The sequence below is a fragment of the Cyanistes caeruleus genome, chromosome 17 (assembly GCF_971803275.1).
Source record: "Cyanistes caeruleus chromosome 17, bCyaCae1.hap1.1, whole genome shotgun sequence".
In the NCBI taxonomy this organism is placed as follows: Eukaryota; Metazoa; Chordata; class Aves; order Passeriformes; family Paridae; genus Cyanistes; species Cyanistes caeruleus.
This window is the reverse complement of record NC_141717.1, coordinates 13362819-13390081: the sequence shown is the minus strand read 5'-3', so window position 1 is coordinate 13390081 and position 27263 is coordinate 13362819. Positions and strand designations below refer to the sequence as shown.

At 41.6% G+C, this 27263-nt stretch overlaps 1 protein-coding gene across 8 annotated transcripts; it reads right to left on the bottom strand.

The window, feature by feature from the left end:
• Positions 1-207: 207 nt before the first annotated feature.
• WIPI2 (WD repeat domain, phosphoinositide interacting 2) lies at positions 208-27263 on the bottom strand. Of its 8 annotated transcripts, XM_086854980.1 has the most exons (13): positions 22186-22332; positions 20767-20931; positions 18170-18252; positions 13240-13409; positions 11935-12031; positions 11268-11365; positions 10781-10873; positions 9920-9990; positions 9152-9259; positions 8229-8393; positions 7107-7214; positions 5816-5946; positions 208-5004 (listed from the first exon to the last, which is right to left on the bottom strand). In XM_086854980.1, exons 5-13 carry the CDS (start codon positions 11978-11980, stop codon positions 4892-4894), a joined length of 933 nt encoding a protein of 310 aa, XP_086711106.1. In that variant the 5' UTR covers positions 11981-12031; positions 13240-13409; positions 18170-18252; positions 20767-20931; positions 22186-22332; the 3' UTR covers positions 208-4891. The 8 variants fall into 8 exon arrangements, with proteins under 8 accessions (XP_086711106.1, XP_086711100.1, XP_086711099.1 ...); XM_086854974.1 differs by lacking the exons at positions 20767-20931; positions 22186-22332 and adding an exon at positions 26850-27263 and having other exon boundaries at positions 5691-5946; XM_086854973.1 differs by lacking the exons at positions 20767-20931; positions 22186-22332 and adding an exon at positions 26850-27263.

Sequence of the window (27263 nt, the reverse complement as noted above, 5' to 3'; positions counted from 1 at the left end):
CAAGCAAAATGTGCCAGGAAAAACTCAGCCTGTCCTTTCCCAGTCCCTGCAAAGCCCAAGCTGACAGTGCCTGTGGAGAGCAGCTACAAAGCACAGCTGAGAACGAGGGCTTAAAACTTCTGCTGTTCTGGTTTGGGCCACACAGCCTTACCCAGATCTTATCCAGCCCCATCTCCAAGTAGCAAACAAAAGGAAGAAGACACAGAATACTTATCACAACACAGATTTAATTTCTTATGCAGTTATAAAATTACAAAGAGCGACGGGCTAGCAGTGAGAGCCAGACACTTGGTGAGGTGGAATGTTAGACAGATTTTTCCACTTATTGACACAGATACCAAACAGTCAGTGAGCACTGCAGGATGCAGGGTTTTCTCCAGGTAAGGAAGCAAATGCAAGAGCAAATAGATCCAGGGAGACCTAGGGCTGAGTCAACGCCCCACAGAAACCCAGAGCTACAGGTCTGGGGAGAACTCCCCACTCCTGAGTCGGACACATGCAGGGTCCCTGCGGCCACATGGCCAAAGCCACAGCACTGACACCTGTCACGAGCACAACGGCAGCTGTTTGCAAGCCAGAATTACAACTTCTTACCCCTTATTTTCAAAGCAGTGTAAGATGAGATTTGCCAGTTGGAAGAGCATTAAAATGAAGGCATGTCATGATTAGAAAAATAGGAATTTGTTGAATTCCTTTGGTTGTACAACTGGAATCTGAAGAGATTTATTTACAGTCAGAGCCATGCTTTCATTGCAAGCCTTTCACAGGCCAGCAGATTCCAGGAAAAGAAAGGCCTGCTCTCCACATGTGGAGAAGACACTCAGGCCTTGCTCTCAGATATTAACAGGTTAAATAAAGTTGACTGTTAGCCAGGACAGCTGGAGCACAGAATAAAACTTCCCAAACCTCTGCAGTGATTAATCCCCACCAATGCTTTGGACAAAGACTCCTTTCGCTCTGCAAACAGCAGTGGAGCATCTGCACACACCAGTGGGATACTGAACAGCTCAGCAACCCACAGGGAAAGAAATTCTACTGTCCTACTGCATGCTGGTCAGTGCTAATGCCATTATTTGAGCCAAGAAAGCACAGCATGGGACACAACAGAGTGCTGTGCTTGGGCTCGGCGCTCACCCAGCCCGGGGCTCCTCTGCTCACTCCTCCCTTTTCACTATTCCACACAGGTCAGACCAAGTTTCCTCTGTGCAGACACCTGTCACTGCATTAAAGGTCTTCTCAGGCATTTATTTGCATTCAGGCAGACTTGAAAAGCCACCAGCTTTACCCCCACCCTCTGCAAAACACAGCCAAGAAACTCGCCGTGCAGGACCCAGAGCAGCCAGGTACAAGCACACACCTGATCCCAAAGGGAGCACTCGTGCCAATGTCTTGTCAACAGGGCATCAGAACAAACAGCTTTTACCAACCTCTTGATGCTTTCTACTTCCTCCTCCTCCTCTGCCAGGCCCTGCCTTTTAACTGTTAGATTCATATCTATTACTTATATTTTGGAAACAGTGACATAAGAAGAGACCAGGGCAGATAAAAGCTTTCTGCCTCAGAACTTGAACTACAGAGTAAACAGACAGATGTTGAGACAGCAGCTGAGGACCTGCACTTGCTGCCCATTTGCACATCAAGAGAAACAGCTCCTTCCCTACGGTACTCACTGGGAACTGATCCCACTGCAAGCTAAGACCTGAGTTTAGGATTCCAAGTTTTTCAGTGTTCCCCCCTCCCCAGCTTTGGTTGTTTCAGTTCTCTGCCTCAGCCCTCCACTGAGTTAAAAGCTATCAAGAAGTACAGCCCAAATGGAGAGAGAGAGAGACAGGCTGTACAGAAAAAACACTGTCCTTCCAAGGAAGGTCAGTCTAAACTGAGAGGGGCTGCACAGGTGTTCCCATATCCTGTGACCAGGAGCTTGTGGCCACAGCACAGGGCTCGAGCCTCCTTGGATTACCCTGGGTCTGTCAGAGCATCACAACAGAAATGTTTAATCACCACCTGATTCACAGAGAACAACAGTGCAATCACATGCTCCACACTCAGGTGAGGATGCAGCTGCAAACAGCATTTGTGGTTATGTTTAAAGGAAAAAAAAATAAATACAGAAACACATCTTTGTGTCACTGGGATAAACCCCCAACCTGAAAGGCTTCTAACTTTGGTAGCACACCACAACAGGGTGGTTACTGAGGGCCTAATGCCATCACAGGGAAATTATATCAGTCACATTTTATCTGAGAAAAATGTTCATATCCTCATGCAACGAACTTAAGACAAGCTACTGTCACAGCCAGTGGTGACCAGAAATGACCTGCTTCCCCCTACTAGCTGTTCACTAACTCAGAACATTAATATTTTTGCTCTATAAAAAGATTTTTTTAGTTACAACAGCAAGAAGATACTTTTAACTGACTTTCAGCTTCTACTTAAGAGTGAACCAAGTAGGGCACAGCAATTCCACAGTGTGTGGCTCATGAGCAGGAACACACTACAGCATATGGAAGACACAAATACAGCAAATATGGGATCTCCTACTCACCTGTGGAAAATAAGGCATGAAAATTAAGAAGGAAATAAAATTAGTACAATAAATGATCTCCATTTTTAACAGTAAAGTCAATAATTACATTTACGGGTGTAACATGGCCTTTGTTACACTCAAGAGTTGTAAAACTCATGTGCTTAGCAGACCTGTGTTGCTGGTGCATGTTTACTGCTAACTGTGCTTGTGGAGTCTAGGCCAAACCTCCAAGGGTGTTATCAGGAATGTTAACCAGCTTTAGTCTGGAATGAGCAGACATCTCCTGGGTGGTTCAATTTGCCAGCAAAGTTCACTGAGCTTATATTTACTTCAAGACTTGTATTTCATTCTGCAGCTTGGAACACCACAGCAAAGCTGAGAGCAGTAAAGCAGAATATAGATAAAATAACTGCACACCATGGAACTGAGCTGTCAGCCAGACCTTAAAGTCAAGAGACTAAGTGAGATTTCAGCATGACTCAGGGGTTTGCTATGAACGTGCTGGGTTCTGGAGAGGACACCACAAGCCACTCCTACTTAGGACAGTCAAGGATTTGCAGTGAACAAACAAGCCTGATCCCTTCTCTCCCACACACACTTGTGTACAAACACCTTCCACTGACGTGGACTCACAGCAGCCTCCCTGACAGAGCTCTCCTGGTGGGGCTGCCACCTTCTTTGTACCTGTAGAGGCAGGGAAGCCCATCTGCCCACACAGGGTTTTGGGGACAGAGCCCACTGCTTGCTGCTGCTCCAGGGAAGACTTGTTCATGGTGCTGAATCCTGAACATCACTGCCTAGCTGTGGTAGGGAGTTCACACATAGCTGGAGCACTCAGCCTCTGTCCTCCTCTCAAGATCTGCAATTTCCTTGCCTCTTTTTATATTTACTTCTTTGCAAGCAGTCAGTAGAGGGAAAGGAAACAACCCACACTGCTACATGGAAGGCAAAGCAGGCTTGTTTTGGCAAAGGGAAGTAACACTCACCAAGTACTTCACTAATCACTTGCTCAATAACTGTTATCCAAGACTTAAGAGAAGGCACATTACAACCCTAAAAATAGTCTGCAGCACTGCTCAGCCTTGGAAAGCCCTAGACAGTGTCAGGACAGTTAAGGATTTATTCCAAAACTGCCGAAGAAACTACCAGTCCTTGAGTGTATCATAAGAAGTACTCTGATGAGAGGGGGAATGGAAAAAAAACACCCAGAAAGAAAAGCATTGTTCTGCAGCAGTAGAGAACCCAGAAGTAAAGTGAATTTTCAAAATCATTTATATTTACAATCAGTATCTGAAAAAAAACCAAACCAATAACTTTCACTATTAGAGCAGTCTCAGCCCCAGATTGAGAAGAAGCAGGAATTGAGAGCCTTCTAGCAGGAAACCTTAAGGCTGTTTATAGAGCTGGGCTGCCAAACTCTACAGGGACTTCTCTCCAGCCTGACAGAATCCTTGCTTTGGATAATTTAAAAAGGTATAAAAAAAGGTTATTGCTACTCTGCCAAGAAAACAGGACAATCTACAGGAAAGAAAGTGCATTCCAAGTCTTTTCTCAAAAACCCACAAGCTTATCAGCCACCACAGGCTACAAACACCCAAGTACCAAAGGTGTACAGACAAGATTCTCTAACCTTTCCTCATTCTAGCTCTTCTTCCTGCAGCAATTCCTTTCCTTCCCTGTAAAGGCACTTTCTATATTCTATATCCTTACGCAGGGAAACACTTCCAGTTTTCCATCCCAACAAACAGAACAGTCCCACAAATACACAACATTCAGAAGGAATTTTAATTAACAAAATGGTCCAGGAAAGGGAAGGGAGAACCCAAAAAAAACAGGCCATTGCATTTGAAAGGTTGCATGTCAGTCACTAGGTATGCCTGCAAGCCCATGCACAGGAAACCATTTGGACCTTTGTCAGTGCAGAACTAGTCTCAGCTTCCAGAACCACTTCTCTACTCCTTCCTTATGTAGGCTAAATATTATATACATATATAAAAAAAATACAAACTTGAGTTTGTTATAAAGTGGCTTCTCTCTCTCTCTCCCCCTCCTATGCTTGCTTGGCACATGAATGCATGCAAAGCTAAGTAGGCTCTGAGGGCTGCACAAACAGCAGGTTTTGGCAACAAAAAAAAAAAAATAAACACAGCTAAAATAGATAAGCAAGATTAAAAGCCACTGAATTGAAAACCATATATTTTTCCAATTGTATAGAATTAGAACTACAGCTACGACTTAAAACTGTAAGAGTCTGTCATCCTCTCTCCCAACTCATGTCAAAGTTCATAGCAGCATAACACGAGATTCCTCAAGAAACGTCAAGCCAGTGTTCTCTGCTTCAGGAGTGAGTTCACAGGTCCAAGTTTAGTCTGTCCGAAGGATCATGGGGGGATGCTCACTGTCTTCGTCCAATCTAAGTGAGTTGGTTTCATCCTCCAGGCAAGCTCCACCCACAGCACCCAGGTCATCTGTATAGGCTGGAGAGAAAGAACAAGGAGTTGGGAAATCAGCAGCAACAAACTAAGGCTTGGATCCAGAGTGGATGAGTAGAGCTGAAGTACCAGGCATTACTTGAAATAGTTTCACTGCCACCCTATGTTTGTTTTTATCATGACTCTGTTTCATGACTGTTTCTCCAAGCCAAGAGCAGTTCGTGATCAAAATTAAACTCCTGTGTGTGTGCAATGCATCCTGGAGCTTTGGGCAGGCTGGTGTTTTCAGTCTCCACTGATGCAGGGCAGTACAGACATTGGTATGTGCTGACTGCCCTCCCTTGGCAGCGTGCAAAGCTGGGTGCCAGATGTGGAAAAGCTCCACTGACTTGGAGAGCTGCAGCATTAACCAAGTTCTCATCCTCTTGATTCAACATAGCAGTGAATCAGGCTAAAAGGTCACTGTTCCCATAAAGGAACAACAACAGCATTTATCAACTTTTAATAATTTATTTTTTTTTTTAAAAGGGAGCAGAGCTATAATTCAGTGCTTTGCACAAGATCTGGGTGCAGAACTGCCTCAAGAACCGTGTGGCAAGTACTGAAACTATCACTACAGCAATCAACCACAACTCAAGACAAAATTCTAGCCCGAAAGCAGCAAAGACAAGTGATCCATCCACCTACAGAAAGCTACTGCACACCACGAGTGCTCTTTTCCTACTGCTCACCAAGGCTCCACCTCGCACGCGTGGTTACGCAAAGCTCGGTGCGGACGTGGACCAGCTCACGCAGCCATCTAGAAGGAAGCAACAGGCAGAGGTGCTCCCTGCCCCATTCCCAGCCTTCTCCTTACCATGCCTGGTGGGTGAGGAAGGCACATATGTACCTTTAGTCACAGCAGCACTGTACGTCTGCGCTACCAACGGCCGGTCGTGGGATGCAGACTCCAGAATTTCATTGGCGGGCTCCATGCTGCCATCGAGCCTGCCAGGAAGGGAGAGATTAGCTGGAGAGGTGATCTGCCTGGGCACAAGACAGCTTGAGCTGCTAGCTACAGGAAAATAGTTCATCTGATGTGCAAGAATAACGTATATAGAAATGCAACAGGAGGAATTTGGTCCTTCTGTTCCTGAGGCCTGGCTAGAAAGCACCTGACAACACTTGGTATTTTCTCTGAAGACTCATCAGCATCATGTTTGCCTCTGACACAGCATCAGGATCTAAATCCTAGCAGCTCATAGCAGGAAAAGAAGACTCAAAACAAGACTGCATGATTAAAAAACACCATTCCAATCAGCAATATTATAGGTTATCTTGAGCTCTGTCACAACAGAGGCAGTTGCTTCATACACAGATAGCCCTCTAGAGAAAGTGATAGAGCATTTCAAAGATTCAGAGCTTGGTAAAAGCTTCCCTGTATGAGGCTTCACTTCATCTCTAACCAGAGGTCATGCCCTCAAGTGTTCAGATAAATGTATGATTCTTCACCGTAACTGTAGGTTGACCAAAGCTGCAAACCTAAATTATTATCAGGAGTTATTATCTTTAATTCTATGATTGATCAAGTAATTTGACTGTATTACCCAGCTTTTCCTGCCAACCCTTATTGAAAAACAGTGCATTGTCCTACTTCTCCAAGTGTTCTACAGTACTATTACAGAACACCAGCTGCCTGGCCTATATGCAAGGAAGTTTAATAAGGACACCAGCAGAGAGGGAACAGGGATAATTTCATAGGCCAGTTTCCCCTCTGTGAAGTCAGAGTAAGATCTTTCTCATGTTTGTAACCACCTCATTTATTGATGAAGAGGATGGTGTCACATGTTTCAAATTCTTGTTTAAGTAACTCAACTCAAAGTGCCAAGAGGAAACAGGAGCACAGAGAGAACAGCGATTGATCCCTCCCTGCACTGGGACAGGGTTAAGTTTCTGCTGGTAAAGCGGTGCTTGGTGTAGTGGATACCTGGAAGGAAGGCTCAGGGGGATTCTGAAGTTACTCATTCATGTCAGAGGTCTGGAAAAAGATTAGTTTGAAGAAATGAGCTGTTCTAAGTTAGACTTTTCCAGAACAGAACTGAATTTGAGAAGAAACTGGATTTTGAGAGGAAATAAAATACAACAGTTCTCAGCTAACGTGGACTTACTTGTGCTGCTTCATTAGTGTGCACTCGCCTCCTTCCTGGGGGTCTAAGTTGTACATGTAGAGATACCCATCAGCAGCTCCCACCAGCAAACGAGGGATCTTCTGAATTCTACAAAGGTTTAGAGTAGAAGTTATTAAAGAACAGATTATTAAATAACATAAGTAAGTATATTCTCCTCCCTTCTCATGATTTAATGGTTAGACTTGATGTCAGAGGGTTTTTCCATCTAAATGACTTTAAGGCATTATTTTCCACCCTTTTGCTCCTGGACAGGGGAAGCTGGTAACAGTTAGAGCACCCAGGAAAGAGCTGTGTGTAAAAAATTTACAGCATAACCACATTTTTGGGCTAACAGGATGCCACAGGAATCAAGCAATTACATAGAACTCAGTAAAACAGATTCAGAAGTTACCATCCTGTTATCAAGCTTTGTGCAACTCCAGAGACAAATATTCTAACGGGAAGGATTTACTTATTTGAGAAATGTTACAAAGCTTAATTATTGCTTAAAGGGTGCTTTGAGATCAGAGGAGTGAGAGTACAGACATGAAGTCAATTTAGCATAAAAAACTATAAAACCCCCACAAAATAAGTTTACTACTGCTCATTACTATTACTTTGGTAGCTGTGCCAAATGGGACCTGCCTTTGAGGAAGACAGCATAAAAGATTAGATTTAGTCCTCAAAATTAACTTTAATGAATGCTATGCTGTTTTAAAGACAAGAATTATATGAACTTGCTTTCAAAGACTTCTTTAATGGTTAGGCTGGATTGCCTAATTTTGCAATTCACTAACAACATACACCATCACTCCCCATAGCACTAATGGAAGCAAATGCCATAAAAGCCCACGGGTTTGTTCTCAATATTCTTGTTTCAAAATTAAAAGACATCTTTAAACAACACTTAGAAATGGGCTATTCCTATCCAAATATTATGTCCTTCCCTCCTTCTCTCACAGGACTGAGAGGTGCTAGCTCTGCCACATTGCTCTTAAACTGGAATGATCACAGGTGACCCACTGCTCTGCTGCAGATGAAACTGTGTTTTACAGTGGCAGCCTCTCCAGAGCCCGAGCATCCCAGCAGGGTGGGGAGTGCAGGCTCCATTTCTGTACTCACGTGGCAAGTGCACAGATGTTTTTGTGCCCACAGAAGGGCAGACGGACTGTAGCAAAGGCTCTACCCTGGTTGAACATCTCTGTTACTTGAGAGGGCAGATAGCTCGTTGAGGCCATCAGCACTTTTCCAAAGTAACCTGTCCAGGTTGTAGGCTCTTCCTGAGGTCTACAAAGTCAGAAGAGAAAAGTGACCCACTCTGCCTTCACTTTAGAGAGAAAAGTGTGTAAACACTTGAAAACATTTCATTTTAAAAGATATTAAGCAGCTGTTTCTCTTCAGAAATAACTAACACCCTTGAGAATTCTAACACACTTCATTTAGGCTACAGGACAAAATGTGTCCTCCAATACCCTCAGCCTGTTATTTAAGCATGTTTGATTATAAACTGGTACTTCTGCATATAAGACTGCCTTTTATAACATTCATTATACAAGAGCAGAATCTACTGGAAAGCGCTATGCTTCAGGATTTTATTAATTTGTTTATCACTAAGCAACAATTTTGTTTCAAATAACTTCCACTGAAATGGAATGAAGACTGTCCTCTCAAATCATAAATAGGAGCATTTTACAACTTAGTGCCTTTTAAAGCCTTATGCAGCTGGAAGGCATTGCTGAGATAGCTCTTCCCATATGGATGTCAAGGAAGGTGAAACAAATGCAACTGAAAATGTTAAAACTGCTCCACATTCCTCTGTGAAGGATGGCCAAGTTCTCTTTGGCAGAAAAACACCTTTTCTACTCAGTGGGAGAACAGTACACAGCTCAGCTGCAGTTGCTGATTCATAAGTGACTTCTTATGCCCTTAACTTTACAGTAAAAGTTCAAAAGAAGTCTGTCCACACTTTTGAGAACTCTTTCTGTTGAGTAAAGTCAACTTTGAAGCATTTTCCTTGAAAAATCTAAGGCACCTTTGAAACCTACTTTTCTTTCACAGTCTCAAGTTTGAAGATATGCACTGTCTCCGTGTTACTGGATGCAGACAGAAACATGCCATCCATGCTGAAAGCCAATGAACAGATGCTCACACACCTGGGAAAAAAGAAAAAAAGAGAAGAAAAACAAGGAAGTCAAACTATTTCGCTTGGTTAAGGTTTCTAAAGTCACCAGTACTTTGCAAGTAAGAAAAAAAACCCTTCAAAATAAGCATTCTGAATTCTCTGATAATTTCTTGAAGCTATTCAAGCATAAGATTAATGATGTTCAGTTTGATGTTTACCAGATATGGGATCAATTAGTAACATTCTGAACTCTGTCTTACCCTTTAAAAAGTACAGTAAAAGCACAGACTTATTGCTACCACAAACCACAACACCATTTCACAATGGCTATCAATGGCCACAGCATTAGAAGGATTTAAAAGAGATTAGGAATATTAGATGTACTGCCTCCAATTTCCATAACAATACAATATATCCTACAAAAGGTGACCCACTTTAAACAAGTTCCCTCACCAATAAATTTTTAAAAGGCAAGAGGGAGTACAATTCTGACAGGATTGATTTGTAGAATAGTCAAGTCCAAAGGAATGAAATTGGAAAACATTCAAGCTGAAACTGTTATAAGCATACATGCAGGGATGAATGAAGATGAAAACAGACAAAAAAATCAGGATGCCAGCTCAATTGCTGAATATACTGGAAGTCAACCATAAGGAATGGGTGTAAGATAATTAACCCAGCTGAACTTTACCTCTTCACTCCCCTTCGGAATTCAAAGAGTTTCTGTCCCTCTGGAATGGAAAACACTCTTATTACTGTCCCCTGCAAAGAAAAAAAGTAAATAGATCATTTTTCATTTCAAGTTCATTTATTGTGCACTAGCTCTAGTGAGCAGAGTACAACTAGAAGCAGCAAACCACTTTGCTGTTAACTCATTGCTGTGATGCAGCCCAGATACTACATGAAGTATTTATGGAGCTTGTTTGTAGGATGTGTTTGAAGAGTACAGAAACAAGAGGTGGGAGCTACTAATGCAGAGAACAAGCTGTGCATCAAAACCAGCCCTTCTTATCATATTTGATCATGAAAACGAGCACACTAGACAAGTACCATGAGTGCAGTCACTTGGATGTCTTTGTGCCTTTATCAGATGCAATCAGTTATACCTTTATAGCCTGAGCTTATTACCCAAACAGCAGAGGCTTCAGACTCTAATTTACACACATTACATGAACAATTTGTCATCACATGCCAAAGACTAGTGAGGTGCTTCTCTCTATTTGGATTTTAACTGTCTTGTTTTCATTAAGAAGACAGCATCAAAACAAGACAACTAATTTCTAATAAGTATCCTGCACTAAAAGGAGAAAAACTCAGAGGACTGCCCTAATTACATCCAGATTAAAATATTTTATTAAAATAACCTTATTATCCAACATGTCACAGCATGGAAATAGTGTCAAATATCAGTAACAGATCTTAACTTACATTTCCCGTTTTAACTGTAAGCCTTCGTTTCTGGCACTTGCACATGGAACTGTGCACACTTAAAATACTTAATGACAAATTTGATTTTTATCACTGTTGGCAAGGCAATCAAAAGCTCCCTTACCTTTTCTGAGGCTGTGGCAAGTTTAGTACCACTTGCATCAAATGCCAAAGCAGCCAAGGGACTATCATGAGCTGGGATCATGTTGGCAGCTCTCTGCAGTGAATCAATAAAACAGAACCTTAGAACAGTACAGGTTAAAAGCTACATGTGACTGCATATTTAAGCAATTCAAGGCAAAGTCTTACTTTCTGGACAGCAGCTTCAATATTTTTTTCAGTAACTAAGTACATAAAATTATCACTGAGGCATATACAGAGTACAAGCAGCAGGAAGACAATTCAAATAGAAATTACTTGGTTCCACCCATTTGCCCAATTCTACTCAATCAAATCTAGTATTAGCACTTGTAATTTCTTTGCTGACATTCTGTGAAGCAAGAGATGCTGCAAACTGTTGCACACAAACCTAAGTGTCCAATAATTCCTCTTTGAGCAAGTTATGTAATTTGCAAAACCTGCATCTTAAGAGGTGGAAACAGCATTCTTACCAGATTGATGGTGTCAAAGACTTGTACTTCTCCAATAGTTGCACTTCCTGGATAGGCCAGGTAGCAATTATCATTGTTTATTGATAAAGCACACAACCCTAGAAGGGATGCAGAAACAGGATTAGAAACAGGCAAATTCCAAGACTTATGCAGTAAACCCTTCTGATTGTGTGCTTGAGTGTCACAAAAGTAACTCAAATTATCAACAGAAATAGAAATAAAGATGAGTAATCTCAGAGTCAACCTGCAATATATTCAACTATTTAGCATAAGTTTGTTTAATATAAAACAGAAAAGAATGCCAATAGAATTACAATAACTGATTAAACAGTAGAACTTCCCATGTCTGCCATGATTCCTAAAGCATTAACCTGACAAAGTCTTTAACTATACCAAGTTCTGTCAAAATCCAGTTTTTATCTCCCCTGGTTTTTTTCTAACATTTTGACACATCCACTCCAGGAGACCAAAATGCTGGGAAGATGCAGTTTAGTGCAGAGTCTGCTTCTTGTTCTCAGCTGGATCAAACATGTAGGCTTTCAGACAACACTCATATTAGTTACTGTATTTGAAAGCAGAATTAACACCATGGTTCCCTGTAGGGAACCTCATACACTGACACAGAAAGCACTTTTCAGAGTTCTGCTGATTCTACCACCACATTTACCTGCAGGATTGGGAGGTGTCTCCCTGATTGTATGTAATACCTTCATGTCTCGTATGTTGTGTATATAAAGAGACTCTTCCAGACATACTATCAGCCTCTAGAAAAGGGAAAGAGGACAAAATGGTGATGTGGAAATGGAGTTCACACAGATTTATCAATCCTAAAAAAAATCTATCCCAAAATGCAGCAGGTACCTTCCAATAGAGGAGAGGTTGTACCCACCTGATGGGGAGAAGTAAGAGTCTGACAGAAGATACACAAGATCCAGCTCTTGACACAAACACTGCCCCATGGTCACTTGAACTGATCACTGCACCCCACTTCCCTCAACCTCACCAGTGCAAACCCAAGACATTCCCATTACTAGTTTAAGCCAGCAAGCCAGAAACCTTCACTTAATTCTTATTCTGTACCAATTTACATGTGGAAATAATGGAAACTACTTTCTGCTTTTGCTAAACAGAGAAAACAGACAAGAGTTTTTAACCATTCATAAAGCCTATAACTTATCCATAATAATTTGTGAATGGTGTTTTTTTTTAAAAAACTCTTACTAAGTCCTTCATCATCTCATTTACTTTGTAAACTACATGTGGATGACTAACTAGACATTACTCATTTTACACTAACTGCCTGTGCCAGAAATCAAATTACCCACTCTTTCTCTCATGACTTTAAGCCGGAAACCCCTCCTCCCACACTCATTTTTTGGGGGCAAAGATAGACATTAAGATTTTCTCATTCAGATGCCATTCTTTCTAGTTTGAATGAACTGGCTAAAGACAGACAAGCCTGTTTCTGCTGAAGAGCCTACTCATGGTTTAGTCATACAGCAAACTATGCTTCCAGGTACTTGAAAAATTCACCAGTTGCGTGATGTTTTTTTAGATTTTATTTTTTGAGAAGAATTCAGCAAACAGCACTTGCAACCATAACAATTTAATAGATAATTTTAAATTTTGGCCTGAAGAGAAAATGTCAGTTTTACATACTTTCAAATTTAGGATGAAAGGATGACTCACACTGGAATGGACCTCAGGAGGTCTCTAGTCCAGTGTCCTACTCAAAGCATAGCCAGCTTACTCAGGGTGTTTCCCCAAGTAAATACATAAACACAGAACCAAAAATACTTAATCAAATACAAGTACTGAGATGCCATACAGAAGCCACACTTGGAAAAGTACTACTAAATTTCAAGTAGCAATTCTGTCACTAAAGGAAGGGACATCAGTCAGCAGTGGAAGTGCCAGAATAAGATCCACAACCCCTTTCCCACACTTCCACCTAGGCAGAACCACTACTCACCTGTCTATTGAGTTTGACAGCCAAGATGGTGTTGGAGTAACTGTAGTTGCAAATCTCTGTCCCCTTCTTAAAGTGACAAACTTTCAGCTTGCGTGGAGCTTTAAGGCTAACTATGGCCACCAGACTACTGGAGAAGAGCCTCTCCACAATGCACACATCTTCTGTGTCAGCTGGGGAATCACAGGAACGAGGGAAAAATACAGAGGGACATTTCAGGGAAGAAGAATGATGCACATCAACAGGAAATACTGTCTAAGAAAATCATAGAATCAAAGATTCAGTCCATGTAAAAATACAGTTTAACACCACAAACATTCTGACACAACAGCTCAGAGTCAAGGTGGGACATGGGACAGGCTTTTAAAGCAGAAAACCTACACAGTGAATGCTAATTTCCAAAGATTTCCTCCCCCTTTCCCAAGGTGTTACACAAGTTTATGGTTCAGAACAGTGTCTACTCCTCATGCTCAGAATCCAACAGAAAAAAAAAAATCCCAAAGCTACAAAACCCAGAAAATTGTCAAATTCCAGAATTTTACAATCTTCTTTTATCTCTGCAGAAATTTAGGAAAGCAAATTTTTTGGGGCTTTTTTTGTGCATGTGTCTGAGTTTTGTTTTTAAAGCTGTATTATGCTTGAAGTGGTTTCTGATGACCCAAACCCCTAGCATTTCCATTTACCTCTCCATGAAGAAATGTTACAGTACAAGACTGCTGCAGCCACCAATTAGCATTTCCACACATATCATCTTTTACCTGACAGGTCCTAAGAGCAATTTGTGCAGGAATCACTGATGGCCAGCATTCATGCAGAGCCATAAAACATCAGATTTGCCAAGTGTTTCTACTATGGGAGCACTGAAAGCAAAGGAGGAACACAAATCCCTGTGTGAGGAGACAGCAGGAGGGAGCAAAGCCCAGGATCCCCGGCAGAGAAGCACTTTCAGAGCATTTGATCACAGCATTGGACCATGCTGGCAGGAGGCCAAATCCCACCACCAGTTATCCTGACATCTGTGCCTCCCTCTCCATCCCATAAAGCTCCTCTCCAAAACCCCAGGAACACAGTGGACACAGTTTTCAGGGCAGTGAGGAGCTAGAGAGAGTTTTACCATCCTCTGCAGCTCTTTCACAGCCACTGGCTACACCTGCCCTTTCATTACAGAACCCAATCAAGACAAGCGACTTGAGCACTTGGCCTTGATCCATCAGAACAAATTTTTCAGAAGTCAGCTTCTGGATTAGCTCAGTGCTTAACACATTCCAAACCATAAAACTGCCAGTAAAAAAAAAAACAACAACAAAAAAAACCAACCCAAAAGAGCTTGCTTCTGAAGGCTTCTGTTTTGGCCAAGAGAAACATTAAGTAATTAATTTGCACTGTTCCCATCAGCAGTGACAGAAATTCCATGAAAAAATGTTCTGTTCAGCATTCTCAGTATATGACACTGCCATCAGTGTGGGACACGTCTGCTTTCAAAGTACTTTTTCTGGGCAGTTATTTAAAGAAAATGAACAGAAAATATTTAATGTTCTATTTTTTTTTTTTTGAGAGAAGCAGCCTGCTTATGAAAAAGGAGCAGGTTTACACTCTGCATTTTCAGTACTCCATGCTACATAATTGACTTTTATCTACATCTTGTATTTAATATGGTACTTTTCCAGAGAAGACATAACAGCTCACAGAGGCTTTGAAAATTCAATTTTCTCATGCAACAGGGATAATGCATTTTAGTAATTACTTTGTTTTCAAGAAATTGTTCTCCATTTCTCCGATACTACACAAAACACATGAAAAAGAAATACAAAAATCTGCTTCAATAAATGTATGCAGAGACTTTGAAATGCAGAGGTCCATGTTCCTTGAATCAGAGAAGTTACATAAAAGACTCTCAAATATTTTACAGGATGGTTTATCAGCTTTCCATCTAAGCCTGGAGTCCTTCAAAATGATGACAACCTTTTACAAGAGTCAGAATACCAGCACACAGAGACCAAACCCCACAGTCTGCTCTGATCTCCAGGGTGAGCACAGCTCCTTTCCCAATCCAGGGACAAGTGTTCAGACACAGCTTCTGGGATTTATCACCCTCCCAAGCTGGCAGGAGAACTGGTATTTCAGAAGAAGAACAGCAGCAGAGATTCATATGGAAAAAGTGCTGCCCTATGCTGCACTGATGGGAAGGGTGGGCAGCAGGGAAAGCACACAGGGAAGAACACTATGAACAACTAAGCCACCAGACAGAAGAAAAAACTTTCAATAAGCAAAATGCCTCAAAGGTATTGATAATCCTTCAGTCTCACCATAAAAAGATTATAATACAGACAGTTACCTTTAGAAAAAGGCTTTGTGATGGGCATTTAATTAAATCCACTTTAAAATTACAGGATGCACCTCTGCTCCTTTGTCTTCCTTTAACAGGAAGAAGAGATAAAATCTCTTCACAGCTGCCAAGTAATTTATGCTTCCCAACAGCAACTATTCAAGAGGGTACCAGGCTATACTGCCCATCCTGCTGACCTGAATTAATAATATGTTTAGCAGCACTAAAGCCCTATAGCAATGCTGTTACTCAGGTTTGGTTTTTTTCTATTAGTATTATCTCCTTTACACCACACAATTGAGCATTGCCAGAAACTCAGATTCAAAACAGAGTAAGAACAAAAAGAACTGCAAAACAAATTAAGTATCAGCAGCGAGGGGAGAACAAGCAAACACATAACAAGATTAGTTTCATAAACACAAGCATGTAGCATCACAGACAAGAGCTGGTTAGAACCAGCTAGATTATGATCAGCTGTGCCTTTATTCCATTTTTAATCCAAGAACATGAAGCATGTTAGAAGCATTTATTAAGCCTTAAAGCACCCTCCAATCTAATGCTTGTTTTCACAGTGGGATCAAGTGCACAGGGAGTCAGGAGATTTGCAGTCAGAGGAGAAATCAGTGATGGGAGCAGCTGAAATCTCCCATCTCTTTTTGTATTCCTCTCAAAAACAAGACAGCTGAGGCATATTCTGCAGTTTAGTTTAAACACCTACACAAGAGTTGGCAGATCAATCTTCCAGAAGAGAAGGAGGGGTCCTTAGCAGGGCTCACTCAACACAAGAAGTCTTTAGACTCACTTAAATTAAATTGGGAAGTGGGAGGCACCGTATTTGAGAGGCCTCAGGATACCTTTCCTTGAGGAAAGGAGGTACCCAATGCACAGGAAGCCCTCCACCCTCATATCAAGTTTTAACAGGCATGGTTTGCAAGTCCAAGACTGAAAATGGGTTGACTCACACAAAGAAAATGAAGGCCTCTTGATATTTTGATCTGCTTTGAGTCAAGACTGCCTGGCTCCCAGAGGCCAAACCATCAGATTATTTTGTAGTGAGAGGACAAAGAGTAATGGGTTCAAATTCATAGAGGGGAAATTCAGTACATGGAAAAATTCTTCCCTGTGAGGGTGGGCAGGCCGTGGCACAGGCTGCCCAGAGAAGCTGTGGCTGTCCCATCCCTGGAAGTGTCCAAGGCCAGGTTGGACAGGGCTTGGAGCAACCTGGGATAGGGGAACTGGATGATCTTTAAGGTTGTTCCCAACACAAAACATTCTACTAAATGTTACCTCATAATCTGTGCTCAGCTGTCACACACTTAACACTCAGAAAAGTTAAAATGTCCAAGAGTTTAAGTCAATACAAGCATCCCAGAACAGTCTGAAGACAAGACTGGAATCAGCAGGTCAAAATTCCAATTCCAGCTGCTTTTATCAGGTTATTGCAAGATGTTGAACAAGGCACTTTATCCAATCTGTACTTTTTCTCTCAAGGACTACCCAGTGCAGCCGACCTCACAGGATATTTTTCAGTGTCTCGTGTAACAGAGAATCATCTCCACCATCTCCTGGGGTGATATGAGGCCAGATACTGTAAGTGCCTGACATACTGCAGAGGTCAGGTACATAAACTCCACAGCAGAAAATGGAATCCAAGCCACTTATTAACCAGTACAACCAGACCATGACTCAAATAGGAAGATGTAGCTACAACACTATTTAACCCAACCACAGGTGCCTAATTTGAACCTCACAATTACCTCTCTCCATTGACTGTGTACAGAAGCCGGCTGTCATCCCAGGTAATGGGTGATCTGAGTCACACCCCATTTCCAAATTTGACATGCCACAGGGTCAGGTCACTTTGGGAATGGAGTCTGAGGACAACTCTGTCATGGGATCCCACTATAAATGCTGACATCACAGCAATTGGTACCACCTGCTCACATGGAGTTTACAAGAAAGCAAGGATACTCATGCATAGCATTCATAGCTGACTTATTAGCATCTCAAAAAAGGGAAGTCTATGAACTGCTGGCAGAACAGGGGATACCACTTCTCCCACAGGCTTCCCTCCATTTCACCTCAGATCCTACTCAACTGTGATCATTATAGAAAAGTTATGGGAATCTGAGTTATTCACCCTTTTGGATGAGCAAGCCATCATGCTAAAGAATAATTTTCTAATAAAAAATATTAGGATTAAAAATATAATTAAGGCTCTGTTTTCTTATTTGATAAAGGTGTATTAGCGCTTCCATGCCCCAACAACCAGTATAAAGACCCAAAATACATTCTCTCACATGAGTAAATTATTATTTTATGCCCAGCTATGTAACCTGGCTGGGCATAAAATTAGAAAAGCAGGGCTGTCATAGCTCATAGTACCAAATGTCATATCATACCAGCTAAATTTAAATACAGAACATTGTTTCATAGTTTTACCCTGCCTGCAATTACTGTTTTGTATTTATGTGATATTAACACTTAAGGTTCCTTTTATGACAGTATCAAACAACCTGTGAAAAAGTGAAACATTTCTTGTTCTTCCCAAATGAAGCCAACTGAGGAGACTAAAAAAAATAGGAAAAGAAAAAAAAAAATACTCACTGCATTCATAGATCTGCTCTAATTTGTCCACAGAAGAAAGGGAGAAGAATTTGTAGCCTGATTTACTGCCAACTGCAAGGGATCTGCAAAAGAAACAAGCCAGTCAGGAACATGAATTCCATCAGCTGTGATTACCCTTGGACAGATTCTTACCCACTTCTAAATCTCCAGCTGGATTAGCTCAGTAAGGAAAGTGATAAAAAGTTTGTCCAAAAAAGCCATAACAGACACAGACAGCTACCTCAATTCTGATTAGACCAAACAGCTTCAGAATTACAGAATTTGGGTGTGGAATTCAGCTTCATGTTTATGAAATAAGAGCTCAGAGCCTAAAGTAAACCTACTGCCCAATTCTCACCGGTGATTTCTTCACACAGGCTAAAAGCTTTAGTGTGGAGGGAAGATGATGACTTGAATAATGTAATGCAAACCAATTACATCATTGCCTCATCATTAGAGGTGACCTCCAAGACCTTTTAAACTGGGCTGTCTGGGGATTTTTGTTCTTTACAGTGTAACCGTCCCCGAGCATCCCAAAAGAGTTTTCATATTAAAAAAAAAAAAAAGTAATTAAAGACTGCCAACTCTAATTTTCTCTGGCTTTACATGATGATGTTCTAGCACCTCCATTGTTAGGTCTCAGCCTTACAAATACTCATACTGAATCTTTGATCAGAGGCACCCTCTAAAAAGTGCCAGTCACTGATATTAAACAGATTGAACAATAGCAGAACATTAAAAAAACTGACTAAAAATCCTTCTTTCCTCCATTACTCAATTTTCACACTTAGCTCACAGACCATTTAATTGCTTTTCCAGCCAGAGTCAAAGGCAGGTCTTAAATTTTAAGCTAGAAAAACCTTTAGCCTGTCTTGCAGGTCTTTACACATCAAGGCAGCGGACAATGGCTCATTCTTGTGTCCCCTCCCCATTTGGAGGACAAGTTTATGCCACAGATAAAGAAAATTAACAGTAAAATTTTTACAGAAGTGCATTAGTATGCTTATAGTTCATATATTTCTTACTGCCAAGAGACATGGAGGAAAATTCCAATAAAATACATTTTGATACCCTAAATTGTGGCAAATCATTCAACACAGGGCTGCAATCCAACCCTGCCAGTCAGCTTGCCAAAAACGCTTTTCTGAACTCAGCAGGATGATTCTCTACAGCTCAGATGCACTAACAATTAATGCTGCATTTGGAATACAATGAAGATTCCTAGATTTCATGTTCTTGCTGTATTTTCCACTCGTGGCTCCAAAGTGAGTCTTTTTTAAGTTTCAGCATACCCAGAAGATTAAAAATTCTTCCTCATATAGTTCACCTTCTAAAATTAAGCTATAAAATCAACTTCCGTAGGATGGTATGACCTTCTCTTCTACAAGAAAATACAACTGGCACAATCTGGTTAGGAAATTATGTTTGAGAAGGTTTAAACCTTCAAATTAAAATATGAACCATGCAAGCAAGAGATTCAATTCCACAGATTCAATAACCAAGATATTAAAAAAGCATATTAGTCTTAAAGATAGAGAAGTGATCATAAAACAAAATTTTGTTCTCGCTTCTCTAAGTCACCCTAGAAATACTGAATTTAATTTTCCTCCAGACAAAATCAGTATGTTCAGCAGTCTCCATCTGATTAACCACCAAAGATACTTCAGTGGTTTTGCTCAACTACTTTTGTACAACTCAACAAAAACTCACGTTATCTGAAGAATACCCTGGAACTCTAATTTGGTAAAACAAAGCAATGAGTCAGCTTCCCTTATATCATCTACTGCTTTCCTCAAAAGAAAGTTTAACAAAGAATGACATCAAAACTGTCACTTTGCAAAGGTAAACAAGCACTCTGCAGAATTAAAAATAAATGGAGTCACAAGACTCCTTGCAATATAAACGATCCACAAAAGATCCAGGATGATTCCCTCACAGAGAATCCCACACAGCAGCTATTTGTATTACTAGGCAGAACTGATTCCTGAATTGTACTTACTGCTTTAAATTCAAAATACTGCTGAATCACTGTTTTACCTACAGCATCACTGAAAGCAGTAAGGAAGCCCATTTTTCTTGTCCTACAAGGATATCTCATTCAAACGAGCTGTAGACAATGGCAAACAAGAACTGTGTACATGATAAAAATCATCAGACTGAGTAGAACCCAAAATGCAGAAGCACAGAATGGACCTCTCCATCCATGACAACTGCTTTTTGTTATTTATTTCAGGATCGAGGTGATGAAGTCACAGATTATTTGTTTACATAGAGCAGTTCAAGTTTTTAAATCCATTTCAGCGCACAAGTGTAACTGGAAAATAACCCCTTTTTCTTCTGGAACAGCAGTCTTGCTTTTGGAGGGTTTTCTTTGTCGGTTTGGTAATGTACTCTTAAATTACTTCTTATGAAACTACTGGAAAAAGGCTTTTTATATGTAATAAGAACCCACTAGGCTGAATTATACCAGCATAATCACAGTGATTTAAATCTCCCATCTTCCTCTGCACTGATATTACACTTAAGCCCTTAAGACACCCCACAGCCATCTAAATGGCCAAATCCACAAAACAAGGACCTAGCCAAAATTACCTCACCTCTGAAAAAATGTGCAAGCATATGGGGAAGAAATATGATCGATAAGCCATTCAGCTCTTGCTCAGATAGACAGAGGCCAACAAGAAGCTGCTGTGGTTTATCAGAAACTCCTTTTACAGCATGTTATGCTTTATGATCACTGATTTTCAGAAGCTGATGAGAGACTGAAATTGAAAATAAAATTAATATTCTCTAAAACAGCCTTTTTTTCTTCTAACATTATGCTATACACATGTGGGTTTTTAGCTCTATTATGTGTGGCCTCTATTACACACTTTAGACTGTAGACTCTGAGCTATTTCATCATTAAGATTGTCTCCTCAGTACAAAATTATCAATATAGCCATGATTTATAGAACTGTGTTTATCCACTTTTTGCAGAGATAATGCTGCTGACTGATCCAAGACTACATAAATCTTGATAGTACTTTCAAGACTGACTACCATAAATAATTAAAACTATCCTCATCAAGCAAACAGTGCTGGGAGATTTCACACAGTCATTGGAAGATGCTGACTCTCTCTCTAAGTGCACTCCCCTTAAGTGGCAAATCAGCTGCTTCAATCTCTCTGGCTCTTTAGGAACAAGTTTTTTCAGCTGGGTTAGAATCCTAAGGTTTTCTTTTGTTTCTTTAATATACATATAGAAGGAAAAAGCCCAGTTTTTCCCTTTCCATATCACAGAGAACCTTAACTACTAATCAGAAATATTCTACATTAATCAGAAAGTTCCTAACAAGGACAGCTCTCTCAAAGATTAAATCAATTGCAGCTGCAGCATAAACATGACTCTAAAAGTCATTACTACTTTAAATAACTGGTTAATTAAGCCTACTTTCATTATGATACAGTCTCATTATACTAATGTTCCATCTCATTTCAAAACCAATGTAAATTTCCACAGACAAAGCATTCTGGCTTATGATGAAGAGGGGGAAAATAATAATGATAATAATAATAATAACAACAATAATAATAAAAGAAAAATCAATGAAGACATAAGAATTGCTAAAGAATTACTAAGGAAATGTATCTTGCTTTATTTCCCCCTCCAAAATACCTGCTGTAACATCTCAAGGACATCTCTTAATATCGAAGGTCATTATTTTGGAAAAGAGATACAGAACTTCATACATTCAATGTTTTTGTCAGCAACATTCTGACAACCCACAGGAGATTTTCTCATTATTCCTGCATTAAAAAACCCACAAACATAAATCTGCTACAGCAAAAGGAGACCACGCCTGCTCATCACTTAACATGCAGGCTGGGACAACAGAAAGTCCATAATCCAAATAAATATCACTATTCTTGGGCCAAATCCCCATCCAAATGGTCACACAGTGAGGAACGGCTCCTCTGACCAGCCCCCCTCAGCTGCTGTGCCCTCTGCAACAACAGCAAGAAACACAACATACGGTTGTCTCTCTCAGCTATCCTCCCTGAGTGTAGGAGCTACGTGACCGCTCTGTCCTTCCTTTTTTTGGTCTGTGTTTAGCTTTAAGGTCTCCTTGGAATAGAGAGCTCTCCTGTCCTCAAGGATCACGGGTGAAGGACACCTGAACCTAGGAGAAACAAAGGCAGAGGAGTGAATGCTCAGCACCTAACCCTTGTTCCTCCCACCACAAGCAGTTCACTACAGAGATCCAAACATCACAGAATAAGGGAATGAGAATACAACTTCTGGGACACAAAGCATGCCAGATGCATATAGAGACAACAGCATTTGCTCACAATGTAGAATTAAATTGATTTATTTGGGAAATAAAGGGCAGAATTAAATTGGAAAGAAGAAATACACAGCCTGATACCTGTAACGTGTGACTCTACACATAAATGAAAACAGAGCCTGAAGAAATCCTTGCCAATAAGGCACACACCAGTGTTTTCCTTAGAAGTCCAAATACAAGGTTTCCTCTTCCCCTTTCATCAGGAGTCTGTTTTCAAAACTGCAGTGACTACTTTGTTTCCAAACGGTGTCACACAATTACTTATTTTAAAAAAAGATGACTAAAACTTGTCTAGTCTGCCCACTGGTGTTATTTCACAAGCAGGCTGTTTGGTGGGGTTATATTTTGTGGGTGGGGGGAAGTGGGTGCATATTTGTAAATTGAATGCAAACACCGTTTGTAAGTACTTCCAAAGAACACTTGTGCAACAGTTTAAATATTGAAAGTTTTACCTCTAATATAGATACATATAAGCTCTGGGATCTTGAAGTCATGCTTTGCTTAAAAGTCAAACTTCTAAACCATTAGCATTTCCCTTATGAGATTCAAGGCTTCTATGAGTTTGTGAGGTGTTTAATTTTTCATAAATGTATCTGTGCTCAGTTTTAGCAGTTCTCCCAGAAGTAACACAAACTGCACTCGGGTTTTTCTTCCCAAGTACAATTGTTAAAGATTTACAGCTGCAAAACCTACCTAGCACTGAGGCCACCCACAAGCTTCCACTGCCTGGTTTTGCTGGGACACCCGAATTCCGATCGGTTGCTCCACTTTGATCTGCAAGCTGGAGCTTCTGCCTCTCAATCAGGGAATGCCAGTCATGCCAAGTTGTGCAATGATTGATTCACTGGGGAAAAGGGCTAGGTCCAAAACAAGCACACTAACATCTTCTGAAAATACCCTTCTCTGTGTTTTTACTTAATGAAAACATTGTATCAAAGAGAAGCCACAAACCAACCGCTTCTGCTGCATTATAGGTGAAGTGTTTTCAGGCAGAGTTCCAGTCCCAGCCAGTAATTCAAAACTCTCATGTAAATAAAGCTTAGGGCAATGTGGGATAAACAGGCAAGACAACACTTGCAATAATGCAGATACTATTCCAAGAGACAATGTCACTACACACAGCATCCACGAATGAATATTAGCCAAGTCTGGGAAAACCAAGCGACTAAAAGCAGGATAGAGGATATCTGCTTCAGTTGCCAGGGATTGCAACAACTGGGAAAAGCAACTTTTATGATGACAACATTCTTCTACCAGCAATCCCATTTCCCAAGACTGAGAGCCACCATGAAGCTCATCTTCCTACAGCAGGGAGTAAATAATTACCAAATCTTCAAAAAACCAAAGAAAAGTTAGCTTGATACTTATTTTCAGCAGTAACAAGCTCCATCTTTTCCCAACACACGGAGCTTACTCTTTCAGGTAAGCAAGACAGTTAAGCCTGAGTGGAACTGGCACCTTGTTAGGATGAAGGTAAAAGCTTTAAATGTAGTAATAACAATGAGCCCATGTCATTTATTTTCCAGTTTTGTCTGTCAGCAATTTTTCTAATTACTGAAGCACCTTAAAGCATGATGTGAGCTCTACTGACTGGGCAGACATAAACAAAGCTTCTCTTTCATATACTGCCTGAAAGAATATACATTTGTTTACCTTGCCTGTCTGGAGAAGGGCTCCAGTTACCTGTAAAAGTTGAAAACAGGTGAGCTTTCTGAGGCCCAGCATGGGAAAGTATAAGTCATTCCTAATAAGTTCTTTTCAGCTCTTCTCACCTGGTTAACTGTGATCTAGATCTATAGAATAGTATACTATGAACCCAGAGAGCTGCTTTCTTGTTTCTCTGCTCAAACAAGAAACTAGGAGAGACCACGGGTGGGAAACAGAAAAAGAAATAAATTAAATAAACTTCTGTTTAAAGAATGTACATAACCACTAAATTCTACTCAGTTTAGGAACTTGAATGCAACTTGGTTGTTTGGGCCACTTACCACATCAGACAAGTGTTTCACTGAGAAGCTGCTCACAAAGGCATCTGCAAGACTGGTTTTATACTTACTACTTTGTTGGGGAAGTTTTATTTATGACACTGTAAGAAGAGACTGTTCCACATCATCAACCACCTCATTTATCTCAAATTAAGTGGCCTTTTAAATTAATCTCAGAATTTTCAGATGGAAGTATGAAAAGGAGCTTTTTTATATTTCTGTAATTTCTAAATCAGACACTTGAATTCACATATATTCAAAAATGACACAAAAGACCCAGTAACCCAAAACTTGGAATTGCAAAGGTCTATGGGCAAGGTCTGCCTCATATAAAAGATATAGCACCAAAATTCTCATCAGCTAATCTTAAGGTGATTTATATATCAATCATATTAAAAAAAATATTAATTTATTGACAAAATGTATATTAGAATACCAAATACAAAAAACTAACTCCAAACCAGCTACCAAAGAACATTTTTTTGTTATTCACAAAAATGAAATGGGAAAAGTAGTGCAGTAGCACACCCAACTGAGGAATGAAATCATTAGCCAGGTGACCCTTTTCTCTCCCTATAAACTCAGTTATAAAGGACTCACCCCTGCACTCCTTAAAGAAAGATTTCAAGGTGCACAAGCCAAAACCCACCTAGATAAGTTTAGGTTGTATTTGGTTTCTTTTTATTTCTGTCTTGGTTTTGTTCTAAAGTCAACCTGCAACTCTTTCTCAAATTAAGTGGGGATTTTTGGTCACAACTCCATGATCTCTAGATACACAAAGGTCTCCACAAAGCTAAGGTGCATCTGAAAATGCAGGGGTGCCACACTGGAGAACAGAGCTGAACTTCAAAAACTTATATAATGACCTTTATAAACTGCAGAAGAAAGAGGTGACAAATCCCCTAGTTATTATGACTTGTTGTTTGTTTTGTTTTCCAGTAATATGTGAAAAATGAATGGTAGCTGGGCAAAACTTGGGCATGTTTTATATGGACAGAGAGAGTGAGCTCTATATGGCACCCACTGAAAAAACGTGAAAAGCAGTTGCAAAAGTCTCTGGCTTGAATCAATATATGGATAATAATTTACTTACAAATACACAGAGCACTACTGCTCCCTGCCACCATTTACCACAACTTATTTACCACCACATTCTCTTGTCTCAAACCTATCAAGCTCCAATTGCTCATCTCTTCACCCCCAACAAAACCTACAAGAGCAAACAGAGTCTCTCCTGCTGTGATGTAACTGCTTGGCACTCACCAGAAATAACCTTCTCACCTTCACAACTCCCATATGTTACAGGACATGCTGAGGACAGGCACAGATCTCCCTCGTGAGGGCAAGATATTGTTGCTTGCAAAAAGAACAAGTTGTTAAAAAAACAAACCCTCCACCACACACGTGGGCTACACTTTGTGATGCCAATCTGAGATCATTTCCTCTTACTCACTTCCTAAAGCAAAACTCCTTTCTCGAGTACAAGTTCTTTCAGTTCTTACTCCCCAGTTTCATCTCTCAGGATTTAAGACTGTGCAATCCTTCTTTAAATGATCCTCAGTGCTCCAATCTCAACTAATAGGGGGTTCCTAAATTAAAACTATTGCTTTATAATACCTCATATAAAAACTAATATGCACTAATTGATCTAAATATGCTGCAATGATTAAGTAATTTGCGAGACGTGCAGCTTGAACCATCCAAAGCCCAAGGAAGTAGAGTTTCAGGGATCAGGGAAAGGCCTCTTTTCAAAATCAAAACCAAATGTAGCTTGGGCTCATAAAATACCTTCAAGCCAAAGTCTCAGTGCTTCAACATAGCAGGTCACAATTAAATAACTGTATGAAAAGACAGCTGTGAGAAACTTTTAGATGAAGTCTTGGCACGTCCTGGAAGACTTGGGGCTTCATGTCAGGCCCTCCCAGGGCTGAACACCAGCAAGGAGCAGCAGGAGCCCTCCTTCCGTCCCCTTCCCCAAGGAACACTGAGCGATGCCTCCCAAGCCGGAGCAGCAGCTCCCGCAGGGCAGCGACCCGGGGCAGGGAGAGGGCACCACGCTGCCACAAGCCCACAGCTGCGCGTCCCGGCGGAAGGAGCGGCCTGGCTCCGCGGCTCCACAGTGAAGCCGGAGGGCACAGGGAGGCCGTTCCCAGCCCTCCTCCCTGCGGGGTCCCCGGCCCCGCTCCAGCCCCGAGGCCCCGGGAAGGGGCGGCTCCAGCGGCGCTCCCCGCCATGGGAAGGGGTGGCACCGGGGAGACCCCACCACGCCCCCCCCATCCCGCGGCCAGGCCTTCTCGGGGCCCCCCCAAGCCGCTGCCCCCTCCCCGGCCCGGGTCCCCTCATTCCGCCCCCCTCAGCCCCCCTTACGTGTTGTCCTGGTTGAAGTTGGCGAAGAGCAGATGGCCGCTGCCGGCGTCACCGCTCTGCCCGGCCAAGTTCATGGCGGGATGGCCCTCGCCACCCCCGTCCGGCGGGGGGAGGACGAGGAAACACCTCCAGAAAGCTGCACCCTCAGCCGCGGCCACCCCGGTCCCGCCGCATCCCCGCCGGGCCCTTGTTTACACGGCGGGCGGCGGAGCGGCCCCCGCGCCTGCGCCCTCCGGCCCCTCCCGGCCGCCGTACAGCCACGGCGCCTGCGCACGCGCGGCTGCGCTGAGCGGGACGTGTTTGGAAGCTAAGCAGGGTCCGCCGCGGCCGGCGGTGGATGGGAGACCCGGGAATAGCCGGTGATCCCCGGCTCGGGCGCGTCCCCGCTGTCCCCAGGCTGAGCGCGGCCACCAC

Coding starts and splice junctions, on each gene's coding strand:
- WIPI2 (XM_086854973.1), bottom strand. CDS start 26,923: ATGAACTTGGCCGGGCAGAGCGGTGACGCCGGCAGCGGCCATCTGCTC. Junction 13,410..18,169: donor AGAGCAGATCTATGAATGCA/GTGAGTATTTTT, acceptor GTGATTCCCCAG/CTGACACAGAAGATGTGTGC. Junction 7,215..8,228: donor AACATCTGTGCACTTGCCAC/GTGAGTACAGAA, acceptor AAACCTTTGTAG/AATTCAGAAGATCCCTCGTT.